General features: G+C 45.1%; 1 protein-coding gene across 9 annotated transcripts in view; it reads left to right on the forward strand.

Annotated features, from left to right (window-relative positions):
• The window catches only part of matk (megakaryocyte-associated tyrosine kinase), an 89,814-nt gene extending 64,653 nt beyond the window's left edge, over positions 1–25,161 (forward strand). For all 9 annotated transcript variants that reach the window (XM_078555733.1, XM_078555735.1, XM_078555736.1 and 6 more), the window contains 6 exons: positions 2,158–2,257; positions 7,983–8,067; positions 14,138–14,211; positions 18,977–19,172; positions 20,232–20,318; positions 24,869–25,161. In XM_078555733.1, the coding sequence (XP_078411859.1) occupies positions 2,158–2,257; positions 7,983–8,067; positions 14,138–14,211; positions 18,977–19,172; positions 20,232–20,318; positions 24,869–25,045 (719 nt within the window). In that variant the 3' untranslated portion in view covers positions 25,046–25,161. The remainder of the gene's footprint in view (positions 1–2,157; positions 2,258–7,982; positions 8,068–14,137; positions 14,212–18,976; positions 19,173–20,231; positions 20,319–24,868) is intronic.
• Positions 25,162–25,604: the final 443 nt, after the last annotated feature.

Below are 25,604 nucleotides of genomic sequence, written 5' to 3' on the forward strand. Positions count from 1 at the left end.
TGTCCGCAGGGACGCGATGTACAAGCCTCTAGATAAAGGGGGAATAAACGTGCCCAACATCGCCCTCATACTGATGGCCACCTTTGTGTGTGGCTGCATCAAGCGGTGCGTAGACCCTCAGTACGCAAACACCAAGTGTCACTATGTGCTGAGGTTCTACCTGTCCCCGGTGTTGCGAAGGATGGGTCTGGCCATGCTGCCGCGGAACGCTCCAAGTAGTTGGACCGTGCCGTACCACCTGTCCCTCATGGAAAAATTTATGCAGAAAAACACCTTTGACCACAAGTCCATCAGGCAGTGGTCGGCACGTAATGTCTTAGAGGCCCTGAGGGAAAAGGAGAGGGTGGACCCTGTGGGATGGTTCCCCGAGCAGACTGTCAAAGTCATTTGGCAGAATGCCTCATCGCCAGAACTTTCCAACAAGCACCAAGACGTGGCTTGGCTGGTGCTGAGAAAGGCCCTCCCCGTCAGATCTTTCCTACACGCCAGGAGGCTCACCCCCTCTGCACGTTGCCCTCGAGGTGGCTGTGGTGGGGAAGAGACCGTTGTTCACCTCCTTGTGGATTGTGCCTTTGCAAAGAAGGTCTGGAGAGAGATGCAGTGGTTGCTGTCGAGGTTCATCCCGAGCAGTTCTGTGACACAGGACTCTGTGCTCTACGGGCTGTTCCCAGGGACACACACCGAGACAAACATCAACTGCAGCTGGAGGATCATCAACTCGGTGAAAGACGCGCTTTGGTCTGCCCGAAACTTGTTGGTCTTCCAGCACAAAGAATTGTCCCCGACCGAGTGTTGCGGACTCGCACAATCCAAAGTCCAGGACTACGTGCTGAGGGACGGACTAAAGCTTGGGGCAGCTGCCGCAAAGGCGCAATGGGGAAGGGTCACTGTCTAAGACCTTTCTGCCACAGTGCACCGAGGGACTGGGAACTGTTTAAATCCCCTCGGGCTGTACAGCTCAAAATGAAAGGCTTTAAATGACTGTAATATTGTTTGTACTGATGCACCTGGCGATACATTTTGCAAAAGTTGAACCGGATTGTACCCTTGTAATGGTGTTTTTGAAATGGTTTGGAATGTAGTTGAAGATATTTTATGAATAAAGTATATTTTTGCAAAAAAAAAGTGTAGATGTACAAAAGGACCTGGGTGTCCTCGTCAATAAGTCACTGAAAGCTAACATGCAGTTGCAGCAAGCAATTAAGAAGGCTAATGGTATGTTAGCCTTTATTGCAAGAGGATTTGAGTACAGGAGTAGTGATGTCTGCTTCAATGTATAGAACCTTGGTTAGACTGCACCTGGAGTAGTGTGTGCAGTTTTGGTTCCCTTACCTTAGGAAGGATATTATTGCCATAGAGGGAGTACACCAAAGGTTCACCAGGCTTGTTCCCGGGATGGCAGGACTATCCTATGAAGAGAGATTGAAGAAACTGGGCTTGTATTCTCTAGAGTTTTGAAGAACGAGAAGTGATCTCATTGAAACCTACAAAATACTTAAAGGGATAAACAGGGTAGATGCAGGTAAGATGTTCACCCCACTTGGGGAGTCTAGAACCAGGGGACACAATTTCAAAAAAGGGAGAAGCCAATTAGGACTGAGATGAGGAGAAACTTTTTTACTCAGAGGGTTGTGAATCTTTGGAATTCTCTGCCCCAGAGGATTGTGGAAACTCAGTTATTGAATATGTTTAAAGCAGAGATTGACAGATTTCTAAACGCCAACAACATAAGGGACACGGGGATGTCGTGGGGAAAAGGCATTGAAGTGGATGACCAACCATGATTGTATTGAATGATGGAGCAGGTTTGACGGGCTGAATGACCTACTCCTGCTTCTATGTTCCTAACTCCTTAGTACCCATCACAATGACCAACCATTTGGTCATCTCTCCTTTAGCTTAGCATCTGCTTTTCTTTATGCCTTTGTGGTGACTTGGAATGTTGTTCTGCATAAAAGTTGCCACATAAATGCAAGCTTTTGCTGTACTGGGTAAGAGCACAACACTGTGTCCTGTTTACAGTATGTTGTTTCTTCTTAATTCCCTAGCTGAAGCGTACTTTTGATGTAATGAGTCAAAACTCTGTGGCAACTTTTAAATATTGGTGCAAAGCAGCTCAGAGGAGCTCAAACTAACCTGCACTTTGTGTTTTTGTAGCTGTGTTTCAGGCTGAATACATGGGGCAGAAAGTGGCCGTAAAGAACATTAAATGTGATGTCATGGCTCAGTCATTCTTAGAAGAGACCTCTGTGATGACGTAAGTGTAGTTCTATGGGTGTTATCAACAGATGTGAGCTTTCACTTTTATTCAGCTACTTCCTCATTCAAAACCTACATCTGTGCACTTTCCAGTGATGGGTCATTGCATAGTAATCAGAAGTGAGAACCCTGGCTGATAATTCCAACCCATCCCTATCGCTTGTGCCCTAATGCCCATTGTATTGGCCCAACTGATACTCTGGGTGAGATCAGTTAACTCAGCACAGACCAGGGTCGGGATTTTCTGGTCCTGCCTGCCGTGGGACCTAAAATTCCTGCCCAAAGTCAACGGACCTTTGACTAGTCCGTCAAATTTTCTATCCCACCTGCGACAGTTCCAGCCGTGGGCAGAACTGGAAAATCCCGGCCCAGATATCTAAGCTGGACTTGCCTGAACTGCATTGCAAGATGCCACAAATTCACACCATCACTAAGACCGACTACTTCCACCTCCTTAACATTGCCTGACTCCACTCATGCCTCAGTTCATCTGCTGCTGAAGCCCTCATTCCTTCTTTGTTACCCTCTAGGCTTGACTATTCCAAAGGACTCCTAGCGGGCTGCTACATTCTACCCTCTGTAAACTTGAGATCATCCCAAGCTCTGCTGCCCATGTCCTTACTGTCACTAAATCCCATTCACCCATCACCCCTGTGCTCACTGATCCCAGTTGAGCAATGCTCCTCTTTGTTTCTGTAATCTCCTCCAGGCCCACAACCTTCCGCGATATCGGTGCTCCTCTAATTTTGGCTTCTTGAACACACTCGACTTTTATTGGTCCATCATTGGTCAGCTCTAAGATCTGGAATTCCTTCAGTAAATCTTTCCACCACTCTACCCTGCTTTCCTCCTTTAAGACTCTCTTTAACACCTACCTCTTTGACCAAGCTTTAGGTCATCTGACCTAATATCTCCTTATGTGACTCGTTGTCAGATTTTGCTTTATAACCCTCCCGTGAGGTCTCATGCAGCGCTGGATTCAATTAAAGGCGCTATATAAACACAAGTTATTGCTGTTGTAGTAAAGCCTTTGCTCACTTGGTAGCACTCTCACCTCTGAGTTACAAGTTTCTGAGTTCTAGGGCAGAATTTTACATCCCACAGGCAGCCGCACGCCAGACCCGACCGGGAGTAAAATAGTGCGCGATGACGTTGAGCAAGCGTCCCGACGTCATTGCACACTCGCGCGATATTTCGCTCGGTGACGAGAGCCGGCAGTGCGCCCGCCGACAATTAAGAGGCCTATTAAGGCCATTAATCAATTAATTTAATCCTACTTTTTGCTGCCCGTCCAACCTTACGGGCGAATGGGCCAAGCAGCCTTTGCATTTTTGAGGAAACCTCATCCACGGGCGAGATGAGGTTTCCAACAGTAATTTTAAAAAAAATTTTGAAACATCATTTTTATTATATCCCTGCTCATGCGGCTGAGCCACACGTGGGGACATGTTTCCCTTATTTTTAAAATCTTCATTTCTCATTTTAAACTTCTTCAGCTCCCTGAGGCAGCTCTCCGCCTTCAGGGAGCTTTCAGCGCGTGCTCCCCCATGCATGCACAGACTTCAGCGCTCGTGCTCCTCCCGCCCTCACCCCGGCAGCGCTGAGGCCCTCGGCGCGCAATTCATGCTGTCTGGCCGTTAATTGGTCAGCCAGCGTGAAATCGCGGTCGGAGCCCCATCGTGGGTGGCGGTCCGTTTTGCGGCCGTTCCCGGGCCCATCTGTCTGACGAAGGGAAAATCCTGCCCAAAGTCTCATTCCAGGGCTTGGAGCAGAGAATCTTGGCTGACGATCCAGTGCAGTACTGAGGGAGTTATGTGCTGCGAGAGGTGCTGTCGTTTGGATAAGAAATTAAACCTAGGCTCCATGTGCCTGCCTGGCTGGCACTATTTCAAAGAAGAGCAGGGGAGTCATCCCCAGTCTCATGGCCAATATGTATCCCTCCATCAACATCACAAAAAAACAGTAAGCTAAAAGCGAAATATTGCGGATGCTGGAAGCTCAGCATCACAAAAAAACAGATTATCCCATTGCTATTTTTGGGAGCTTGCTTTACAGCACTTCAAAAGCACTTAATTGGCTACAAAGCTCTTTGAGACATCCTGTGGTCATGAAAAGTGCTACAGAAATGCAAACCATTTTTTAATTTTTGGGAGGTCACAATGTAGTTTGCAGTTTTGGAAAGTGACCACCAGGTGGGGCAACAGGCCCTGTATTTAAGAAATTTTTCACACTGGGAAGCGGGGTGGGGGTGGGTGTTCCAAAGCTCAGTTCTGAAGAATCACATTGTGTTTGAAACTCCTTTTCTCTTACCACAGGTGCTCCAAGGCCTGCTGAAGTTTTCCAGCACTTTCTGTTTTTATTTCAGATCTCCGCCAGTATTTTGCTTTTATATGTGCAGGGTGGTTTCCCTGGGCCTCCCCCCGAGTATTTGCGTGAACACACTGCCCGCCTTAGTACTGAAGCAGGCTGACCAGAAATGTACCAGGTCAAACCTGACTTGTCAGCTTTCTGAATGCTGGCACCTCTCCAGTATCTTGTCCAAGGGGCCATTCTATCTGAGTGTAGATGGTGAACATTCGCAGGCTTCTCTGGGAGAACCACAACCAAGTCCAACCCTGACCTTGTGCCATGTTAGAATTCAAGCCCAATCCCAATGCTTTTGCCTAACTCCCAAAGCAAGATGTCTGCCTCCATATGCAAGCTGCTGCTTCTTAAACCAGCAAAATGTGACCTTGTGCCCACAGTAATCTGGGCCCATGTGTCCAATGTGAACAATGAACTCTCTCATTGCTACACAGAGTGAAAAAAACAGTAAAAACTGGGAAATAAGAGTACTGGCCCGAACTGTTTTTTCCTTCTTGGGTATTGGATAACAGCTTCATTAGGTCTCAAAAGCAAAATACTGTGGATGCTAGAATTTCAAAATAAAAACAGAAATTATAGAAATGCTCAGCGGGTGAGGCAGGTGGAGAGAGAAGCAGAGTTAACGTTTCAGGTTGATGACCTTTCATCCGACTGGTCTCACATTACTTAGACTGGAAGTGCCCAATGCTACTGCAATCTTATAATGTGCAGTACTTTCCCCATTTACATCCCATTACAGGACACATGGCTGGTGAGTAACATGCTCGGTCCCAAAGCTCTGGGATTTCTCACAGTGCCAGAAAGGGTTGGAACCCTGGTATGTTTATGTATGCCCGGAATCTGCCCTTTTCCTACCCCTCCTCACTGTCAGAGCATGTCTTTTTATTCGTTCATGGGATGTGGGCTTCGCTGGCTGGGCCAGCATTTATTACCCATCCCTAGTTGCTCTTGAGAAGGTGGTGGTGAGCTGCTTTCTTGAACCGCTGCAGTCCCTGTGGTGTAGGTACACCCACAGTGCTGTTAGGAAGGGAGTCCCATGATTTTGACCCAGCGACAGTGAAGGAATGGCGATATATTTCCAAGTCAGGATGGTGTGTGACTTGGAGGGGAACTTCCAGGTGGTGGTGTTCCCGTGTATCTGCTGCCCTTGTCCTTCTAGGTGGTAGTGACCATGGGTTTGGAAGGTGCTGTCGAAGGAGCCTTGGTGAATTCCTGCAGTGCATCTTGTAGATCGTACACACTGCTGCTATTGTGCGTTGGTGGTGGAGTGAGTGAATGTTTGTGGATGAGGTGCCAATCAAGTGGGCTGCTTTGTCCTGGATTGTGTCAATCTTCTTGAATGTTGTGGGAGCTGCAGTCATCCAGGCAAGTGGAGAGTATTCCATCACACTCCTGGCTTGTGCCTTGTAGGTGGTGGACAGGCTTTGGGGAGTCAGGAGGTGAGTTACTCGTTGCAGGATTCCTAGCCTCTGACCTGCTCTTGTAGCCACAGTATTTATATGGCTAGTCCAGTTCAGTTTCTGGTCAATGGTAACCACCCTCCACATCTTCAAGGGGTTGTGACCTTGAAGCCAACCCGCTGGGCTTTAAATGGATGAATAGGGTTTTAAAAAGCTATTTTCAAGTAACTAAACACAGTAAGGAAACCCCATGTCACATCACTTGAAGCCTGCACCCACATGCCCTTCCCAGGAGTCACAGGATGATGGTTTAAAATACATTTTGTATAAGAAAAAGGCCCTTCCTGATACAACTTCCACTGTCGCTCACTTCCCACCTGCTCCTTCGCCCATTATTTAAAGTTCTAGACAGAATGGTGTAAGTTTCTGGGCAAGTTCAGGGCTTCTTGCCCAAGTCTCTAACAGCAGGGTCAGTATCAGAGGCATCCAGAAGGCTTCTGGCTAGTATATCACTGCCCTCTGGAAGTTTGAATCTCCAGCCTAATTACCGTGCGTGTGCTGCGTTGGGACTTCCCCTGGATCCCACAACAACAGCAAACATCTGGACATTCGCTGCTACTTCAGGTGGAACATCTGGGCCTTTGACTAATGTTCTTCCCCCTCCCGGACACTGAAACCAGCTGTGGCTTCCTGGCTAAGATCAGTGAAGCCAGCACAAGCTAGAGGTTGAATCGGAACCTTCCTAGTCTATACGGTTTAGTATCGCACTGGGTGGGAATGTATATTCACCCCATCTGCTTGTGTGGTGCCCACTTCCAGGTTGTGGCAGGTTAGGGTTGCCAACCCTCCAAGATTGCCCTGGAGTCTCAGGGAATAAAGACTAATCTCCTGGACACGGCTGTGAGGAACTCCGGGAGAAAACTGATAGGCACAATAAAAACAGTGGGTGTGATTTTTTTTCCAAGTTTTCGGAATACTTTTGGTAATTATTTTGTAGGTGGGGGAAAGGTGATTTGATTGGGCGGAGGTGGGGTGGAGGGGCGAGGTCATGTGACGTGATGCGGCCTCCAGGAATACATCCAGCAGAGTTGGCAACTCTGCACAAGACCAAAATGTCTGCCTGGTCCAAATTAATGGGAACTACTGGAGCAACTCAATCTTCCCGCTGCTCTTGTTTTGAACTTTTTACTATCCCCTTTCCAATATCAGATCCTGTCATCTCACCTCTGTACTTCCTGGGAGGACACAATCTCCATGGTTACCATTAATGCCAGTTAGAGTTTCTGCTTTTGTGTGTGCCATCCTGCTCCCCGCTGCTCTGTTACACGGGGTGGGGTGGGTGAGAGATAATTTCATTAAGCTCCCAGGGTTTTGTTGATGGTGAGAGGGTGGAAAAATCAGTTGTTGTCTCTGCTCTTCCAATCGTTCTCCAGTCTGACTGAGAAAGTGTGGAAGAGGATGGAATCAAGCTATAATAAAAACAGAAAGTGCTGGAAAAGCTCAGCAGGCCTGGCAACATCTGTGGAGAGTGAAACGGAGTTAACATTTTGAGTCCAATATGACTCTTCAGAAGGAGAGGCACATTCGACTCGAAACGTTAACTCTGTTTCTCCCTCGCAGATGTTGCCAGGCCTGCTGAGTTTTTCCAGCACTTACTGCTTTTATTTCAGATCTCCAGCATCCGCAGTATTCTGTTTTTATTCCAGGATCAAGCTATGCTGGCCCAACACAGTCAAGTCTCCTGTTAACCCTGTTTCAGCTCATTCAGAGAGGATAGTCACCTGGGTGAGGCACTGGAGGGAGCCTGGTGGCCATACAGCCAAACCCCAGTAAGAACCAGCTAGGAGACGAGAAGGAGGAAGGTGAACTGGTGTGTAAAAAACAAAACTGTTGGAGAATAGACTGACTCCACAGTAATGGGTTTTACTTTCTAACTTCTCTATTTTTTTTTAAACACAGGAAACTGCAACACAGGAACCTGGTGAAATTGTTGGGCGTTGTAATGGGCAATGGACTGTATATTGTGACTGAGTTCATGGGCAAGGTACGACCCTATTTATTTTAAAACCCTCAATCTCTCTCTCTCTGTATTTCTCTTTCCATCTGCCTCAAAGCCCCCTGTCAGCCATTAGTCTTGTGACGTGCATACTGGGCTGTGCGTTCACCTCGTTGTAGTCGTGTGGCTATGTTTACCATGCCATTGTCATGCACTGTGATCCGGTACAGTAACATCTCCACTGAGACATCAGAAATGAATTTATTATTGGAATGGTAGCCCCAAAGAAATAAAAATAAAGACTATTCCATGTAAAAATAAATCTAAAAACTTTCATCCCACTTGTTCTGCTTTCTGTCTCCCTTCCAATCTTTTACTCATTTCTACAAAATCTTCCCATTTCCCTCGAAGAAATTCTAGCTTCAGCATATTGCCATCTGAGGTGGAGGCGGCCATGTTTTCTGACCAGAGCACGTTCCAGCAACATGGCTTTCAATTCTTGTGTGGACCATCCCAGCTAACAAGGAAATTAGAAAGCCCGATCGAAGTAAAGTCACGAATCAGGCCTGAAATCCACACGCGTGTTGCGGTGTATACATGGTGCCCTGTTTTTGCTTGGGCTTCTGTCTGCTGTGACATGCTATACTGTGGTAAAGTGAGGTAGCCTGTCCCTTTAAGAGAATGCAAGTGTACTGATCATGTGACAGCACTGATGAATCACTGTACAGCATGGGCAACTGGGAACTGTAAGTCTAAAGTCTAGTTCGGAGGTTTCTGAGTGAGCACGTATGATCTGGTGCTCTGCCCTATGTCTCAATAAGCCATCACTGTTTATTCTTACATCAGTCTCTCCCCATTATTGATTGTAAGCAGCAACTGATGAGAACATAGGAAGGCGTGTAGTTAGAGTTTGGTTGGCCAATGAACTCATTTACCCAAGACATAAAATATACAAACATGAATTGTAGAGTCGTTCTTTGCAGAATGGTTCTGTGGCTTAAAGTGAGGTATCTTTCTCTGGCTGGAGGTTTATTACTGGTGTTACAGCTTGTAGCAAATGACCCTACCAGGATTCTGTACCCAGCATATTTCATTATCCACCGATTCGGGGAAACTAACATGCTTTATCTATGGGGAGAATTTTACTGGGGTGGGGGGAGGGGGAGGATGGGGGCGGTGAGGAGAGGTGTAGCTATTGCTGCCGTTGCAAAAGCCGGTCGCGAACTGACCAACTCAACGCTGCAGATGGCGTAAACAAGCAGAGAGTGGGACTTCCAACCCTCAAGTCCCACACTTGACAGCTGCCGGCCAATCTGATTGGGCGGCAGCTCTAGCAATCCCAGCAGCACCAGAGCTCAGCAGTGGGAACTGCTGGAGCTGCAATTAGTACCATAACGAATAGAGCAATGATCCCGGACTCAGGTAAACCTGGGGTTTTTGGGCGGGGAGGGATTGGGCATCCTAGGGACTTGAGCGATGGGGATTGGGGGGTGGGTTTCGGAAGCCAGGTGTGGAGGCACAAAGTGGGGGTATCATCTTGGGGAGGAGGCAGCCCCTACACAGGCCACCCTCCCACACCGAATGATGTATCCCCCGCTTCCTGCCCACTTTTTCACCTCACTCTTGCTCCCCTGTCCATGCCAACTGCATTATAACATGGGCGGCTATAATGCTCAAGTCAATTGACTTGTTAACAAGCTCAATTCCTGTTAATGATTTTTTCAAAATGTTTGTAAATTTCATAAGTATTATGACTGATTCTGCTTTAACAGCCTCTTGTGATAATAGAAGGAAGAAACTTGCATTTAAAAAAGAAAGACTTAAATTTATATGGTGGTTTTTATGCCCAACCAGACACCTCAAAGCACTTTACAATCAATTAATACGTTTGAAATATTTTAGTGTAGGAAATGCAGTAGCCAAATTTGTGTATAGCAAACACCCCAAATCAGCAATGGGATAATGACCAGATAAATGAGTTCTTGTGATGTTGATTCAGGGGTAAATATTGGCCAGGACATCGGGGATAACTCCCCTGCTCTTCTTTGAAATCGTGCCATGGGATCTTTTACATCCACCCAAGCAGGCAGATGGGGCCCCAGTTAATGTGTTTGTTATTAAGATATTTATTTATAAGGTGCCTTTCATGATCTCAGGACATCTCCAAGTGCTTCACAGCCAAAGGAGTATTTTTGAAATGTAGTTACCCTCAGGGTGACCAACCATCCTGGATTTTAAGGGATTATCCCATAATTGGGGCCCGTTGACCTGTGCCCCTGGTTGTTTGAGGCTGGGATGGTATTTTTCCTGTATTTGCGATGTTCGAGTTTCGCGCAGATGCAATGTGCTGCTCTTTGACCTTCCCTCTGTCAACACCACCGCCCCCAGCCCCCACACCCACTCTCACAGTTCTGGCAGCAACCCAGCCCCCCTACCGAACCACCCCCACCACTATCCCCCATCCCACAATCACTTACAGGTTTACACCGGTGCCAAAATGTCCCTTAAATTTTTCGCCAGGAGTTGGTCACCCTGGTTACCCTTGAAACGTCAGAAAATATGACAGCGAATTGGCCCACAGCAGGTCCCACAGACAGCAATATGATATAGTGAAGTAATCTGTTCTAGTGATGTTTTGGTTGACAAATTAATATTGGCCAGGACAACTGCCCTGCTCCTCTTCGAATAGTGCCATCTGCCATGGGATCTTTTACATGCACCAACGAGGGCAGATCGGGACCTTGGTTTAACATGCCATCTGAAAGATGGTACCTCTGACAGTCCAGCAGTCCCCCTGAACTGCACTGAAGCATCAGCTCAGAAATGGATCCATATTTTTGTAATCAGGCTTCTGACTTCCTGTGATTGAATAAGTCAAATTCTGTTTTTATTGCATAGGAAACTAGGATAATATTATGGGGATCAAATTCCATAATTTTGTTCACTCTTGTTTGTAAGTCAAATGGTCTCATTGATAACCCTTTATGTGAAAAATGTTCTTCGAACTTTCTTTGAACTTATAGCTCTAGGCCCCAAGTGTGAGTTAATCCCCCTTGTTACCATTTCATCAAATAGTAAAAATAATGTTTGACTATTTACCCCACAAGGTGCAATGTAAATACAAAGGAGCTGATGTGTTCCACTGGTCTCACTTTTACACACTAGTTCTGAGCAGTGACCAGATTCACATGCTGGAGTTCAGGCCTGTTGATTGAATCATAAAGCCATAGAAGGGTGACAGCATAGCAGGAGGCCATTTGACACATTGTGTCCGTGGCGGCACTCTGCAAGTGCAACTCAGCGAGTCCCACTCCCCCGCCTTTTCCTTGAAGCTCTGCAAAACTTTTCTCTTCAGATTATTATCCAATTCCCTTTTGCAAACATACAAATTAGGAGCAAGAGTAGACCACTTGACTCCTCAGACCCGCTCCGCCATTCAATAAGATCATGGCTGATCTGATTGTAACCTCAAATCCGCCTTCCACCTATCCCCGAAAACCTTTCACCCCTTTGTTAATCAAGAATCTATCTAGCTCTGCCTTAAAAATATTCAAAGACTCTGCTTCCACCGCTTTTTGAGGAAAAGAGTTCCAAAGGCTCATTACCCTCTGACAGGAAAAAATTTCTTCTCATCTCTGTCCTAAATGGGCGATTCCTTTTTTTTAAACAATGGCCCCTAGTTCTAGATTCTCCCACAAGAGGAAACATCATCTCCACATCGAACCTGTTAAGACCCCTCAGGATCTTATATGTTTCAATCAAGTCGCCTCTTACTCTTCTAAACTCCAGCGGATACAAACCTAACCTGTCCAACTTTTCCTCATAAGACAACCTGCCCATTCCAGGTATTAGTCTAATAAACCTTCTCTGAACTGCTTCCAATGCATTTACATCCTTCCTTAAATAAGGACACCAATACTGCACACCGTGCTCCAGGTGTCACCTCACCAATGCCCCGTATAACTAAAGCATAACCTCCCTACTTTTGCATTCAACTCCCCTCGCAATAAACTATAATATTCTATTAGCTTTCCTAATTACTTGCTGTACTTGCGTACTAACCCTTTGCGATTCATTCACTAGGACACCCAGATCCCTCTGCAATCTCTCACCATTTAGATAATATGCTTCTTTTCTATTCTTTCTGCCAAAATGGACAATTTCACATTTTTCCATTTGCCAGATCGTTGCCCACTCACTTAACCTATCTATGTCCCCTTGTGTCCTCTTCACAACTTACTTTCCTTCCTGTCTTTTTATCATCAGCAAATTTATCATCAGCAAATTTAGCAACCATACCTTTGGTTCCTTCATCCAAATCATTGATATAAATTATTAAAAGATTGAGGCCCCCGTACTGATCCCTGTGGATCACTAGTTCTGATGCACTCGTTACATCTTACCAACCAGAAAAAGACCCATTTATGCCTAATCTCTGTTTCCTGTTATCTAGCCAATCTTCTATCCATGCTAATATGTTACCCCCTACACCATGATCTTTTATTTTTCTGCAATAATCTTATCAAATGCCTTCAGGAAATCTATGTATAGTGCATCCACCAGTTCCCCTTTATCCACAGCACGTTACTTCTTCAAAGATCTCCAATAACTTCGTTAAACATGATTTCCCTCTCACAAAACCGTGTTGACTGCCTGATTATCTTGAATTTATCTAAGTGCCTTGCTATAACGTCCAACATTTCCCTATGATAGATGTTGTGCTATCTGGTCTGTAGTTTCCTGCTTCCTGTCTCCCTTTTTGAATAAAGTATTCATTATTTTCCGATCTAATGAAACCTTATCCGAATCCTCTTTTTGAATTCCCTTTTTGAATGGGTGGAGACTGTTTAGTGCATTAGGTGTCATTAGAGTCAAGCATTCGCCAATTAAAGCTTTCATATTGAAAGGCAGTCCTCTCACACACAAAGGGCTACTTTTCTGATACAAAAACAGAAAATGCTGGAAAAACTCAGCAGGTCTAACAGCATCTGTGGAGAGAAAGAGTTAGCGTTTCGAGTCCATATGACTCTTCTTCAGAGCTACTTTTCTGATGCCCATTCAGCATCCTACAGCCTAATTGGGGGCATTGCCAGGAGCTCTCCATAGGCCTCTCCCCAAAACTACAGTGTTATTAGGAACCACAAGGCAAAAGGACTCTTAGATTTCCCAGTAAAGAAAGAACTTGCATTTTCATAACATTTTTCATGTCCAGAAGCATTTCATAGTCAATCAAGTGTTTTTGAAATGTTGTAATATAATTCAGTGATGACAATGCCATTGAATGTCAAGGGGAGAGGGAATCTAACCATTGCCCCTTGACATTCAGTGGCATTACCATCACTGAATCTCCCACTATCAACATCCTGGGGGTTACCATGGACCAGAAACTGAACTGTACTAGCCATATAAATACTATGGCTACAAGAGCAGATTAGAGGCTAGAAATCCTACGGCGAGTAACTCACCTCCTGACTCCCCAAAGCCTGTCCACCATCTACAAGGCACAAATCAGAAGTGTGATGGAATACTCACCACATACCTGGATGAGTACAGCTCCAAGAATACTCAAGAAGCTTGACACCATCCAGGACAAAGCAACCCCCTTCCACAAACATTCACTCCATCCATCACCGATGAACAGTGGCAGCAGTGTGTACCATCTACAAGATGCACTGCAGGAATTCACCAACGCTCCTTGGACAGCACCTTCCAAACCCACAACCGCTACCATCTAGAAGGACAAGGGCAGCAGATACATGGGAACACCACCACTTGGAAGTTCCCCTCCAAGTCCTGACTTGGAACTATATCGCTGTTCCTTCACTGTCTCTAGGTCAAAATCCTGGAGCTCCCTCCCTAATAGCACTGTGGGTGTACCTATACCGCAGGTACTGCAGCAGTTCAAGAAGGCAGCTCACCACCATGTTCTCAAGCATAATTAGGGATGGGCAATAAATGTTGGCCTAGCCAGCGAAACCCACATCCCGTGAATGAATAATAAAAAAGGAAATGAGGCAGCAAATTTGCGTACAGCAAGGTTCTGCAAGCAGCAATGAGATAAAAGGCTGGTAGGAAGGTTTCGCCTTCTGTAAACATTCTGCTTTCTGTCCTTTCCAAGGGCAACCTCGTCAACTATTTGAGAACAAGAGGAAGATCGGTCATTACACTGAAGCAGCTGATCCAGTTCGGGCTGTGAGTTCCAAGTCCTTTTCTGCTCCTCAGTTCGCTCCCCTGCTAATGAGGGCACTGGTTCAGGCCAAGTTCAGTTATCAGTACTCAACATCCATGGGTTCCTTGTCCAAACCCCAGGGAGCAGGAATGGAGCCAAGACTACCATCCTGCTCTGTGTGGTATTGGTCAGAATCTGGCAGAGTGGGAGGCAGCAAGGCATAGGGAAAAATGGTAAAACTCCTACTTTTAAATATGGATGCACAGAATTTATGTAAGACACTGATTGGGCCCCACATTGGAGTGAGTGTGTACAGATTGGAGCCCTCTGTTATTGTAACGATATATAGTCATGGAAAGGGATCAGTGAAGATTCGCTACAAAGGACAGAATAAAGAGCTTATGTAGCACCTTTCACAGCCTCAGAATGTCCCAAAGCATTTGACAACAAAAGAAGTACTTCTAAAGTGTTAGTGTACAAACAGCAATGTAATCATGGCCACAATCTGCCTTCAGTGATGTTGGCCGAGGAATAAATATTAAACAGAATGCTAGAGAGAACTCCTCTTCTCTTTCTTTAAAATTGTGCCGTGTGAGATATTTTAAGTCCACCTGAGAAGGTAGACTTCAGTTTAACATCTCATCTGTAAGGCAAAGGCCTTTATTTAATAGAAGTGATGGGGGTCTTGCTTGCTGTCTAGAGTGCCAGCAAGAGCCTCCAATCGCCTCTTTTCAGGAAGGCCTGCCAAGCTTAGTGCCAATCAGGCACTTGACTGTGCAGCGGCAGGCCTTCCGCATCCCACCCCCTAAGAGCTGCTGGTCCAATCAAAGGCCAGTAGTTCTTCATTGCTTGGAAGCATCACCGGGGGATGTGGTGGCTGCTACCCATGCACTTGAGGCATAAGATCATCGATGGACCCAAGTACAGGTGTGTGTCACAGGATGGAAGTTTTGAGGAATGGGGATCAAGGGGGAAGGGTGGGAGGGGGTTCAGCAGCAAGGGCAGGGGGAGCTCTCAGTAGGCCCCCCCTGTTATATTGTGATATTATTTGGAAAGAGTTAGGAACTATTTGTTAGGAGAATGTATATCCAAGGTGCCACATTTACTGTTGCACTGCAGTCAGGTGCTGAGTAACAATGTAGCTGTCCACCAACTCACATGGAGAGTTGTAAGAATTACACCCAATGAAGCTGCAGCATTTTGAGTCTAAAAGTGTGATTATGAACTTCTCGGAGGGAACCAGAAGACATAACATGGTGGCAGCAGGTGTCTGTGAGTAGGACTCAAACACTTCAAATGGAGAAAATGTTGAATTAGATTGAGAAAATATCAACCCAAATTAGCGCCAGAGGGAGAAGGAGAAAAACTAAGTGAATCAAGTGAAAAAGAAATGGTTGTTGCCATAGTGATGTATGCAACCCATAAAGAATTGGGAAGTTGATGGTGTTGTAGAAGCATTTGAGAAGTTTAAACAAAAGTGCATATTGACATTCATTAGCTTTCTACAAGCACTAGTGAAGAAAAAAGGGTCAGTTATATCCTTTTGTGGGCAGGAGAGAAAGAGTTAAATTTGTTTGCTAGCTGGGAGCTGAGTGAAGATGACAGTAAAAACCCAGACAAAATTATTGAAAAATTCAGCCCACATCTCCAGCCAAAGTCAAATCATCGGATCCACTGATATGAATTTCAAAGCCTGAGGCAAGAACCAGGTGAGCCTGTTGACAATTTCCTAATGAGACTGAAAAATGCAGCCAGAAAATGTGACTTTAAGGAAACAGATGAAAGGCTGATAGATGAACACATATTCATCTTTGCTCACACTGAAGTGCAAAAAAATTTGACTGGAAATGACAAGCTCACTATACCGCACTCCGCAGACACTGCCAGAACACATGAAGCCACGAGTAGATGGATGAAGATGCTGACTACCAAAGTGGCTAACGTTTCAGTAAGTCAACAGAAAGGCAGTAGTGTTAATGCAGCTAAAGACCAACAAAAGAATGCATGCCAGGCAGAGAGAAAGATGTGCAGGAACTGTGGACAAGCACAAGTTCACAGACAGAATGAAATGTCCCGCGTGGATCAAACTGCAGAGTTTGTGGAAAAGTTTGAAAGAAAATAGTTATCCATGGAAAGATGCGCTGAAACCGTGGAATGGCATACAGAGGAACTGAGATTCAACAACTAGGAACAACCCAAATCAGAGGGACATTGTTACAATTATGAGGTTTATAAGATTGTTGTGTTTTGGGACTAAACCTTTAATTTGAGGTAAAAATGGAGAGGGTCATGTGACCAGTGCTGAAGTCTGTCTGACAACAGGTGTGGATGATGGCGCTGCAACGGAAGGCCTAGATTGTTACATTGGTATTCACCCAGCAATAGTGGAATGAGTCGCTTAAATGGCAAAAATTGCCCACTTAAGGGCCTCAATTGGTGATGGGGCAGGAAGACAGTCCATGAGCCTTTCCGCTACGGACATAATCGGAGTCCTCAGCTGCCACCCTCCCACCTGATTAAATACCTCCCTCAATCCCAAGGCCTTCCAGTGCAGGACAGCAGCGTCAAGGGAAAGGAAGCCATGCCCCCTTTTTACGGCACTAGCTGCCATGAAGCAGGCAAGTCAAAAGGTCCCAGCCACTTTGAGAAGCCAGGGAGAAGATAAATGTGTTGGTAAGTGTATAGGATGGGGTGGCAGTTGGATGAGTCGGGGGTGGTCAGGTCAGTCAGGGAGTGGGGAGTAGTCAGAGGCTCGGGAGGGTAATCGGGGGTGTTGGTGGGTAGTTGAGGGGTGGGGGTGTGGTCAGGGGGTCAGGAGGGTAGACTGGATGGGGAGGTGTCAGAGGCGGGAGTTATTGGGTAGTTGGGGGCGTTGGTCGGTAGTCAAGGAGTCCAATGGGGGAGGGCCAGGAGGGGGTCAGCACTATAGTTAACCAGGTTATTGAAGTAGTTTTAATCTTTCTAACTTTTCCTGGGCAACCATCCAATGTCTTCGATTTATATCGGATGATTTCCCAGCGCAGGGTAATTGCCCATCGGAAGTTTAAACTTCCCAGGCAATTCCCGGAGACTTCTGGGTGGTACTTCCCAGGTAAAAGCCCTCAGGGAATGGAAGTTCTGCTCAGAACCTCCTGTGTATGGTCTGAGACTGGGAGTGGATGGCACTGTGTTGACACAAGAAGACATTGTACTGGCCTTGACCTTATCCTTACCCTTTGGGGTGCTCAAATTCAGGTAGCTCCCTGTTTACAGGGTTCTTTAACTCAGCAGTCGGCATTTAGCAACCCCTGAACTTGTCTGAAAAGTGAGGGCGAATGGACTGCAATCTGCATGTCAGACAGTTGTCAGATGTTATTTGGTTAACTCTGCCCAATGCTTGTTCCAACTAATTATCACTAATGTCTGATTCATGATTGCTTTGTTGCAATCCACTTTGAGAATTAGGACTTGGTATTTGAAGAGTAAAGATCCAACTTAATGAGAAGCAGTAATGCTCACCAGCCTTCTCCAGCTTGTTTTGAAAGTGTGTTTCTAAAATACCCATTCTTTCCCCTAACTCATGTTTGGTTTACAATGTGAGGCTTGTCCCACATCACCAGCCCCAAAGCTAAACAGATCAGTCAGTGTATCTGTAAGGGCCCCAAACATTAAATTATTTCCTTTCTTTACAGATGCTACCTAATTTGCTGGACATTTCCAGCATTTTCTGCATCTACAGCATTTTAGTTCACAGCTCAACGTCCTGGCTATGACTTTAATTTCTGACCCAATGACCTGGGAGACACAAGCAGGCAGCTCAGGATAAACAACAGCAGTGTGGGCCTGTAAAAGGAGGCCTGAAGGTTTTTCCAAGGCAGAGGTCAGGAGACAGCCAAGGCAAAGGTCAGCTCGGGTTGACATCTCTCATTGGACATATTCCTGGAGGCTTCGTCACATGACCTCCCATTTCTAACCGCCCCACCCAGTCAAACAGCCTTTTCTCCTCATCTGCAATATTTTCATAACTAATAAATGAAAGTGGTCAAAGAAAATGAGAGAAAAACACAGCATTTCTTTAATGCCACAATTGTACTGGCAAAGCAGTGCCCAGAATATTCATCTTTAATTCTTGGAAATTCCATAGCAGAGGATTGGTAAATCCTATGACCAGCTAACAGAGGCTGGTGGTCAGCTCATAAAGGTCAAGAGTCAGCCCACAGAGGCCTGGAACCAGCCCACAGAGGTCAAGGGTCAGTTCACAGAGATCAAAGGTCAGTTGGCCCACAGACAGGGTGCAGTGATAAATATCATTTCCCGCAAATGCCCCTCATCCCTAAGAAGGCAATGAACCTCAGCGGAGAATGGATTGAGAGGGGGCTGCACCTTTCACCTTCCAGTCAGCTGGTTAGTCATCACAGCCTCATTCTGCCTCTTTCCTGCCTCCCACATCTCAGCTTTCATAGCCACACTCACTCCAGTAGCAGCAAATAGCAGTCTAAGAAGGGGAGAACTGACTGACTCACTCTCACCCCTTCTCCATCTTCCAGTCTCCTTCCATAACTTAGGGGCACTGAGGCCAATTGTCGCATGCCTAACTCAACTCTGGCTGAAGTCAACTAACACAGCAGGCACCAGAAGGACAACTAGCCTTCTGTCTCCCACACTTACGAAGCACACTGGGTGTCATTTTAATCCACAGCACTATGAGGGGAGTGTCAGACATTAGTCTCTTGCAATGGCTCACATACCCCTTCTCCTTTCAGTCATTGAAATTTGTGTTTTCTTTCCTGCTGCTCTCTGTTGCTATAGTGACATCTGCGAGGGAATGGAATACCTGGAATCGAAAAAGCTTGTTCACCGAGACTTGGCAGCCCGGAATATTCTGATTGCAGATGACAATATCGCCAAAGTGAGCGACTTTGGGCTGGCTAAAGGGGTGTCCAGCGCTCGAGACCAAGCAAAACTGCCAGTGAAGTGGACAGCACCTGAAGCACTGAAGCAGCATGTAAGAGCAGGGGAGCTAGTTTTCATTTGGAGAGTGCAGATTGAACAGTGCGATTCATAGAGTTTCCTCATTACATATCCTCAAAATGGGACTTATAGTGTTAGCTGTCACCTTGTCAGTAAAGGAGCTCCTTCCTTGTGTAGATGGTGATATAGTGGTAATGTCACTGGATTAGCAATTTAGAGGCCCAGACTAATACTCTGGAGATAAGGGTTCAAATCTGTCCATGGCTGGTGGTGGAGTTTAAATTTAATTAATTAATGAAACTGGAATTGAAAGCTAGTCTTAGTAATGGTGACTATGAAACTATCATCAAATGTTGTAAAAACCCATCTGACCTACCTGTGACTCCAGATCCACAGCAATGTGGTTGACTTTTAACTGCCCTCTGAAATGGACTCCAAGCCACTCAGTTCAAGGGCAGTTAGGGATGGGCAACAAATACTGCCCAGCACATGTCAGTGCCTTCAGGAGAGAACCAGAGCCAATTCCAGATTCGTAGAATCACTGAGTTGCACCTTAAATCTGAGTGGAGAAACTTGTTTAGTGGCTATAAGAGCCTTGGCAACTGCCACTGAGAAATTTTCTCCTGTTAGCACAGCTGCTGGGGGGCACAATACTGACACTTAAATTTACAGTCATTATGCCTCAATCTCTTCAAACCTGCCAGAATCCTTTCAATTGCCTTAATCTAGGATTTCCTCTAAATTACAGTCAGGCACGAGATATTCTAACTCTTCCCCTGTGCTTCTCCTATTCTTTCTGAACTGTGCTCCATTGAACTATTGTGTGTAGACAGGATTGGTCTGGGCTGACACAGAGCCATTGGTGTGACAGCTGCCAGGGACTTTGGTAACTCTATCCCGTCCTCTGATTGAATTGGCCACTTAAACCCTGCAGGCCTTTTTACTTAAATAGCAGCCTGTCGCCAACCCATTGAGCATGAGAGAGAGAATGCAGAGCCCACCGGTTTATTTTCTGCCAGGGCGTTAAGCTTATTACACATGTAATTGTCAAGGAGGGAGTGTCTATAACAAGTTTCGTCATTCCTCCCAACAGAAATTCTCCACCAAGTCGGATGTCTGGAGTTACGGAATTCTTCTGTGGGAGCTGTTTTCGTATGGTCGAGCTCCCTACCCTAAGTTGGTGAGTAGTTACTGACTGTCAATCACGCTCCAGATTTTGTTCATTGCTGCACAGGTTCTCTCTAAAACCATCGCCAAGTCCTCGGCAGACTGTATGGGATATGACAAACCTCAGGTCATCGTTTTCTGCTGTTGAACCTCAGCCCCTCTCGGCTCCTTGCCTACAACTAATTGTCATGTCTCGGGACTAAACAGAGCTTCAGTTCATTCGCAAACCAAACCTGTGCAAAATCCAACTGTGAATCAAGTATTCTCCACATCTGAAAGAGAGATTAGTGGGTTAGTGTTTCAGGTGGTCAGAACAGATTGCCACCCAAGTGCAATTCTTCACACATGTGTCAAAGCAATGAGTAGTAGAAAGGTGGCAGCCTCTTCATCTGTAGCAGACATCACAGTCATTTTTTAATATTCTTTCATGGGATATGGGCACTGGCAAGACTAGCATTTATTGCCCATTCCCAATTGCCCTTGAACTGAGTGGCTTGCTAGTGGCCTGTCATCTCAGAGGGCAGTTAAGAGTGAACCACACCGCTTCGGATCTGGAGTCACATGTAGGCCAGACCAGGTAAGGACAGCAGATTTCCTTCTCTAAAGAGGCATTAGTGAGCCAGATGAGTTTTTACAACAATGAATGATAGTTTCATGATCACCATTACTGAGACCAGCTTTTAATTCCAGACACTTATATAACTAATTATAAAAACAGAAAATGCTGGAAAAACTTAACTGGCCTGGCAGCATCTGTGGAGAGAGAAACAGAGTTAACTCCAGGCTTTTATTTTATGATTAGTTAACTGAATTTATTATTAGATTCCACAAGCCACCATGGTAGGATTTGAACCCATATCAGGCCTCTGGATTACGATTTCAATGACATTACCACAACACCACCGTCTCCTCTGACCAGATAGCAAGCAGAAATGGGAATGCCAGCTATGTCCTGGCATATATGGGCTAGGCAGGGGATGAATAAGGAGTTGGGGCTGGTACAGGGGCAGAACATGCATTAATAGGATGGAGCAGGGCAGGGGGATGGGATGGGGCAGCAGTTTCAGTCACTGATGAAAATTCAATTTAAACTTAAAAAACAAAAAACTCCCCAGCACGAAGCGCAAAAACAAAGTAGGACAATAGGTGGATATTCAAAAACCCAGAAAATAGCCTTGATACTAACCTTAGCAGCTTGGAGTTAAATGGAGTGTTCAGGTCAAATACTTTACTCGTTGGAGGCAAGAGCAGAATTTCTTCAAGATGAGCATTCCTGGAAGAGAAGTGGCAGCCAATTAAACACTAATCCAAATGCAAAATACTGTGGGTGCTGGAAATTTGTGACAGAAACAGGCAATGCCGGAAATACTCAGCAGGCCCGGCAGCATCTGCAGAGAGAGAAACAAACTTAACTACCGAGTTCTGACGTTAACTCTGTTTTTCTCTGTCCGCAGTTGCTGCCTGACCTGCTGACCGTTTCCAACAGTTCTATTGTTTTCATTGACTCAGGGATACTCACCATCTCACTTTACACCCGGTCCCATTTTAACGCTGCATTGATGTCAAAGTAGTGTAAGATGGAGTGGAATTCAAACCAGACGTTCGAGCCAAACCAGTGCCATTCCTCCTGAGTGGGCGAAATTAAAACCAGGGCTTCACATTTCAGAAATTCTCAGGCTGGCCATTCTATTTGGGGGAGATTCGCTCTGAAGCTGCTCTTTATAAACCTGAACCATCTTGTACATTAGGTTTTACAGAACAAGAATATTTGATTTAAGGGAGCTCCATAACTTGCCTTTTTTTTAACTGGACTGCATTCCTCCTTCAACTTCTTGCGCACCAAAAGCATATGGGCCTGAAATGATCGAAGGGAGGTTCATGTTTTGAGCCCAGCCCTTTGGTGAAGGGTCTCCATCCGATACTCTGACCTACTTTTTATTTCAGATGCTGACTGACTGTGCAATTCCAGCAATTTCTCTTTTATTCTGGATCTCTAATCACTTTACACTTTGTTTGCCTTTCCACCTCAAGCAGACAAATCAGGCGGACAGAAACTCTTTCACAGAGTCACAAAATTGTTATGGTGCAGAAGGAGGCCAGTTTGCCTATCATGCTTGCACCTGCTCTCCGAATGAGCAACTCACCTAGTGCCATTCTCCTGCCTTCTCCCCATAACCCTGCACATTTTTCCTTTTCAGATAAGAGCTCAATTCCCTTTTTCTCCGATTTAATCCAAAAAAGGTTGCCACACAATTCCCTCACCACCACCACCCCAATCCCAGACCACGCACTCTGTGTAGAAATTATAGATGTTGCTGATGACCCCATAAGCCATTAAAGAGTTAAAAACCAGTGCCGTATGTGCTTGATCTTCGCTGGCTCTTTCACCGCCTGCCCTCGTCTCAAGATGCCCTTGGCAGCACTGTTGCCGTGGAAATAAAACTTCCTGCCCATAATCCTCCATTATCCCCCCTCTCTTTATCCTCATGTGACACTTAATTACTTGCTAAATTGGAACAGCTCCTTCCAGAGTCACAACTAGAGGTTAACATGTTACACAGATGTGGTCACGCTGAAATGACAGAGTTTTCAGGATGCTGTCCCGCCTGACTGCTGTGCCAAAGCTTATCTTTCACGTGATCTTTAAAGTGAAGGCATTCTGATTGGCTCCTCCCATTCTTGTGCATATTAAAGCATATCCAGTGGCATTCTGATTGGCCCCTCCCTCCAAAAAATGTTTCCCTGTTAAATTAGAGCTGTTGAAGTAAGTATATGACAACGGACGAATTATTATCATTATCATCTTCATGACATGGCACACAGAGCACATATATCGCTAACTATTCTTACTGAGGAAATGCTGCAGTTGAAATATTCGTTGGTTTGGCATTTAGTGCCTTTGACTGGGAATTAAAATTAATTAGCGCATCATTGCTGCGATAAAATGGACCATGGCTATTGCAGAATTTCCAGCCTAATCAGATTTTATTTTGTGTTTGACAAATGAACTTCAGCGCAGATAGGTGTGAGATATTCAGTAAGTAAAATAAGGCGTTCACGTTTTTATTGAAAAATAAGAATCTAAATGGAGTAGAGGAACAAAGGGATCAAGGAGCACAAATGCACAAGTTATTAAGTGTAGTGACACATGTCAATAAGACATGAACAAAAGCAAACTAAGCAGTAGGGTTTAGCTCTAGAGGGCTAAAATTGAAAAGTAGGGAAGATATGCTAAACTTGCACCGATCTTTAGTTAGAGTATCCTTGGAGTATTGTGCGCAATTCCAGTCGCTATATTACAAAAAGGGCGTAGAGGTATGGGAGAGGGTGCAAAAAAGATGTATTAATGGATGATAAGAAATGTGAGGTTATACCAACCAGGAAAGGATGAATAGGCTGCGTCTTTTTTCTTGAAAAAAGGCTGAAGCATGACCTAATAGAGGTCTTTAAAATTATGAAAGGTTTTGATAGAACAGAAAGAAAAAGAGAGTGTTTCTACATGTGGGGAAGAGCGAAACTGGAGATCATCCACAGAAGATAGTCACCAAGAAATTCAGTTGGGAATTCAGAAGAAACCTCTTTACCCAAAGGGTGGTGAGAATGGGGAACTCGCTACCAGAGGGAGTAGATGAGAGGAGGAGTATAGATGTTTTTAAGGGAAAACTGGATAACAATGTGAGGAAAAAATCCGATGTTAAGCTGATAAATTTGGATGAGAAAGGATGGCAGGAGGTTTGACTGAAGCAAAAACACTGTCATGGAGTGGTTAGGCTGACTGGCCTGTTTCTCTGCTGTATGTTCTATTTAATTCTACTCAAAAAATTATGCAGTTTAATTTAAGCACAGTATATTGTTGTCAGATTGGAGGAAGGTTTGTAGTGGAGTTCCTCAGGGGTCAGTGTTGGGACCCTTGCTCTTCCTGATTTATAATAATGATCTAGACTGTGGTGTGCATGGCATGATTTCAAAATTTGCAGATGATTGGAAGTGAAGATTGAAAATGTTGTCAACTGTGATGGGCATAGTCTTGAACTTCAAAAGGACATAGACATGTTGGTGGATTGGGCAGACAAGTGGCAGATGAAGTTCAATGCAGAGAAGTGTGAGGTGATTCGTTTTGGCAGGAAAGATATAGTGAGACAGTATAAAGTAAAGGGAGAGCCTCTAAAGGAGGTGCAGGAACAGAGGAACCTTGGTATATGCATACATTGGTCATTGTTGTGTATAAATATCGAAAGGCCTATTTCTTCAGGCATTTTACTGCACATTTACACTTTATTTGATCAGCTGTGATGGATTTGTTGGGCAGGGGTGAAAAGAGCCTCCCAATGACCTTGATGTCCAAGGCCCAAGAGTTCTTAATTTGACTTTTAGGCCTAGTGGCCTTTTCCTGTCCCAAATATTCTTATGTTCTCAATTCACTTGACAGATAAACCTATCCCATGACAACGTTGAACTCTTGGTGGTGATGCTGACTTTAAAGAGTGTTTTGCGAGTCTAGTTTTCCAGATACATGTTATCGCTGAAATATTGGCATTTACCCCTCTTCCTGTTTCCTTGCAGTCACTAATGGACTTGTCAGACAAAGTGGAGAAAGGATATCGGATGGAATGTCCAGATAAGTGTCCCATTTCGGTGTACAACATGATGAAATCCTGCTGGGAGTACGATCCTGGGAAGCGTCCCACCTTTAAAAAACTCAAGGACAAACTGGAAAAGGAGGCACGAAAATCAAATTAGGTTTGGAGCAAAGAAAGTTTGAATAACAACACATTGCCCGGTTCAAGTGGCCTCAGTGCTTCCCATTGAAATAATATTTTGAGATGAATCATCTCTAGGATTTTACGCTTGAGGTTTACAACAGCCCTTGGTGAAGAATTACAGATTACATATAAAGGGTTAAAAATAAAACCCCTCGTTTCTTGCTGGATTTCACTATTCACAATCTGATGGTTCCCATCCATGTTCAACTCACCTCCTTCATCTTTCCAGTGTGTTTTCACATCCCAACAGAGCTGACCTCTACATGTTTGTGTGTGAAATTAGAAACAGCTGTTACTACACTGAATCTACACAGAACATCAGCATAAACAACACATCACAATCAACGTCACACTGACCCGTCACAGTCAATATCACACTGACCATCACAATCAATATCACACCGACCTGTCACAGTCAATATCACACCATCACAATCAATATCACACTGACCCTCACAATCAATATCACACTGACCATCACAATCAATATCACACTGACCATCACAATCAATATCACACTGACCATCACAATCAAT

Source organism: Cetorhinus maximus, chromosome 13, assembly GCF_964194155.1.
Source record: "Cetorhinus maximus chromosome 13, sCetMax3.hap1.1, whole genome shotgun sequence".
Classification (NCBI taxonomy): Eukaryota; Metazoa; Chordata; class Chondrichthyes; order Lamniformes; family Cetorhinidae; genus Cetorhinus; species Cetorhinus maximus.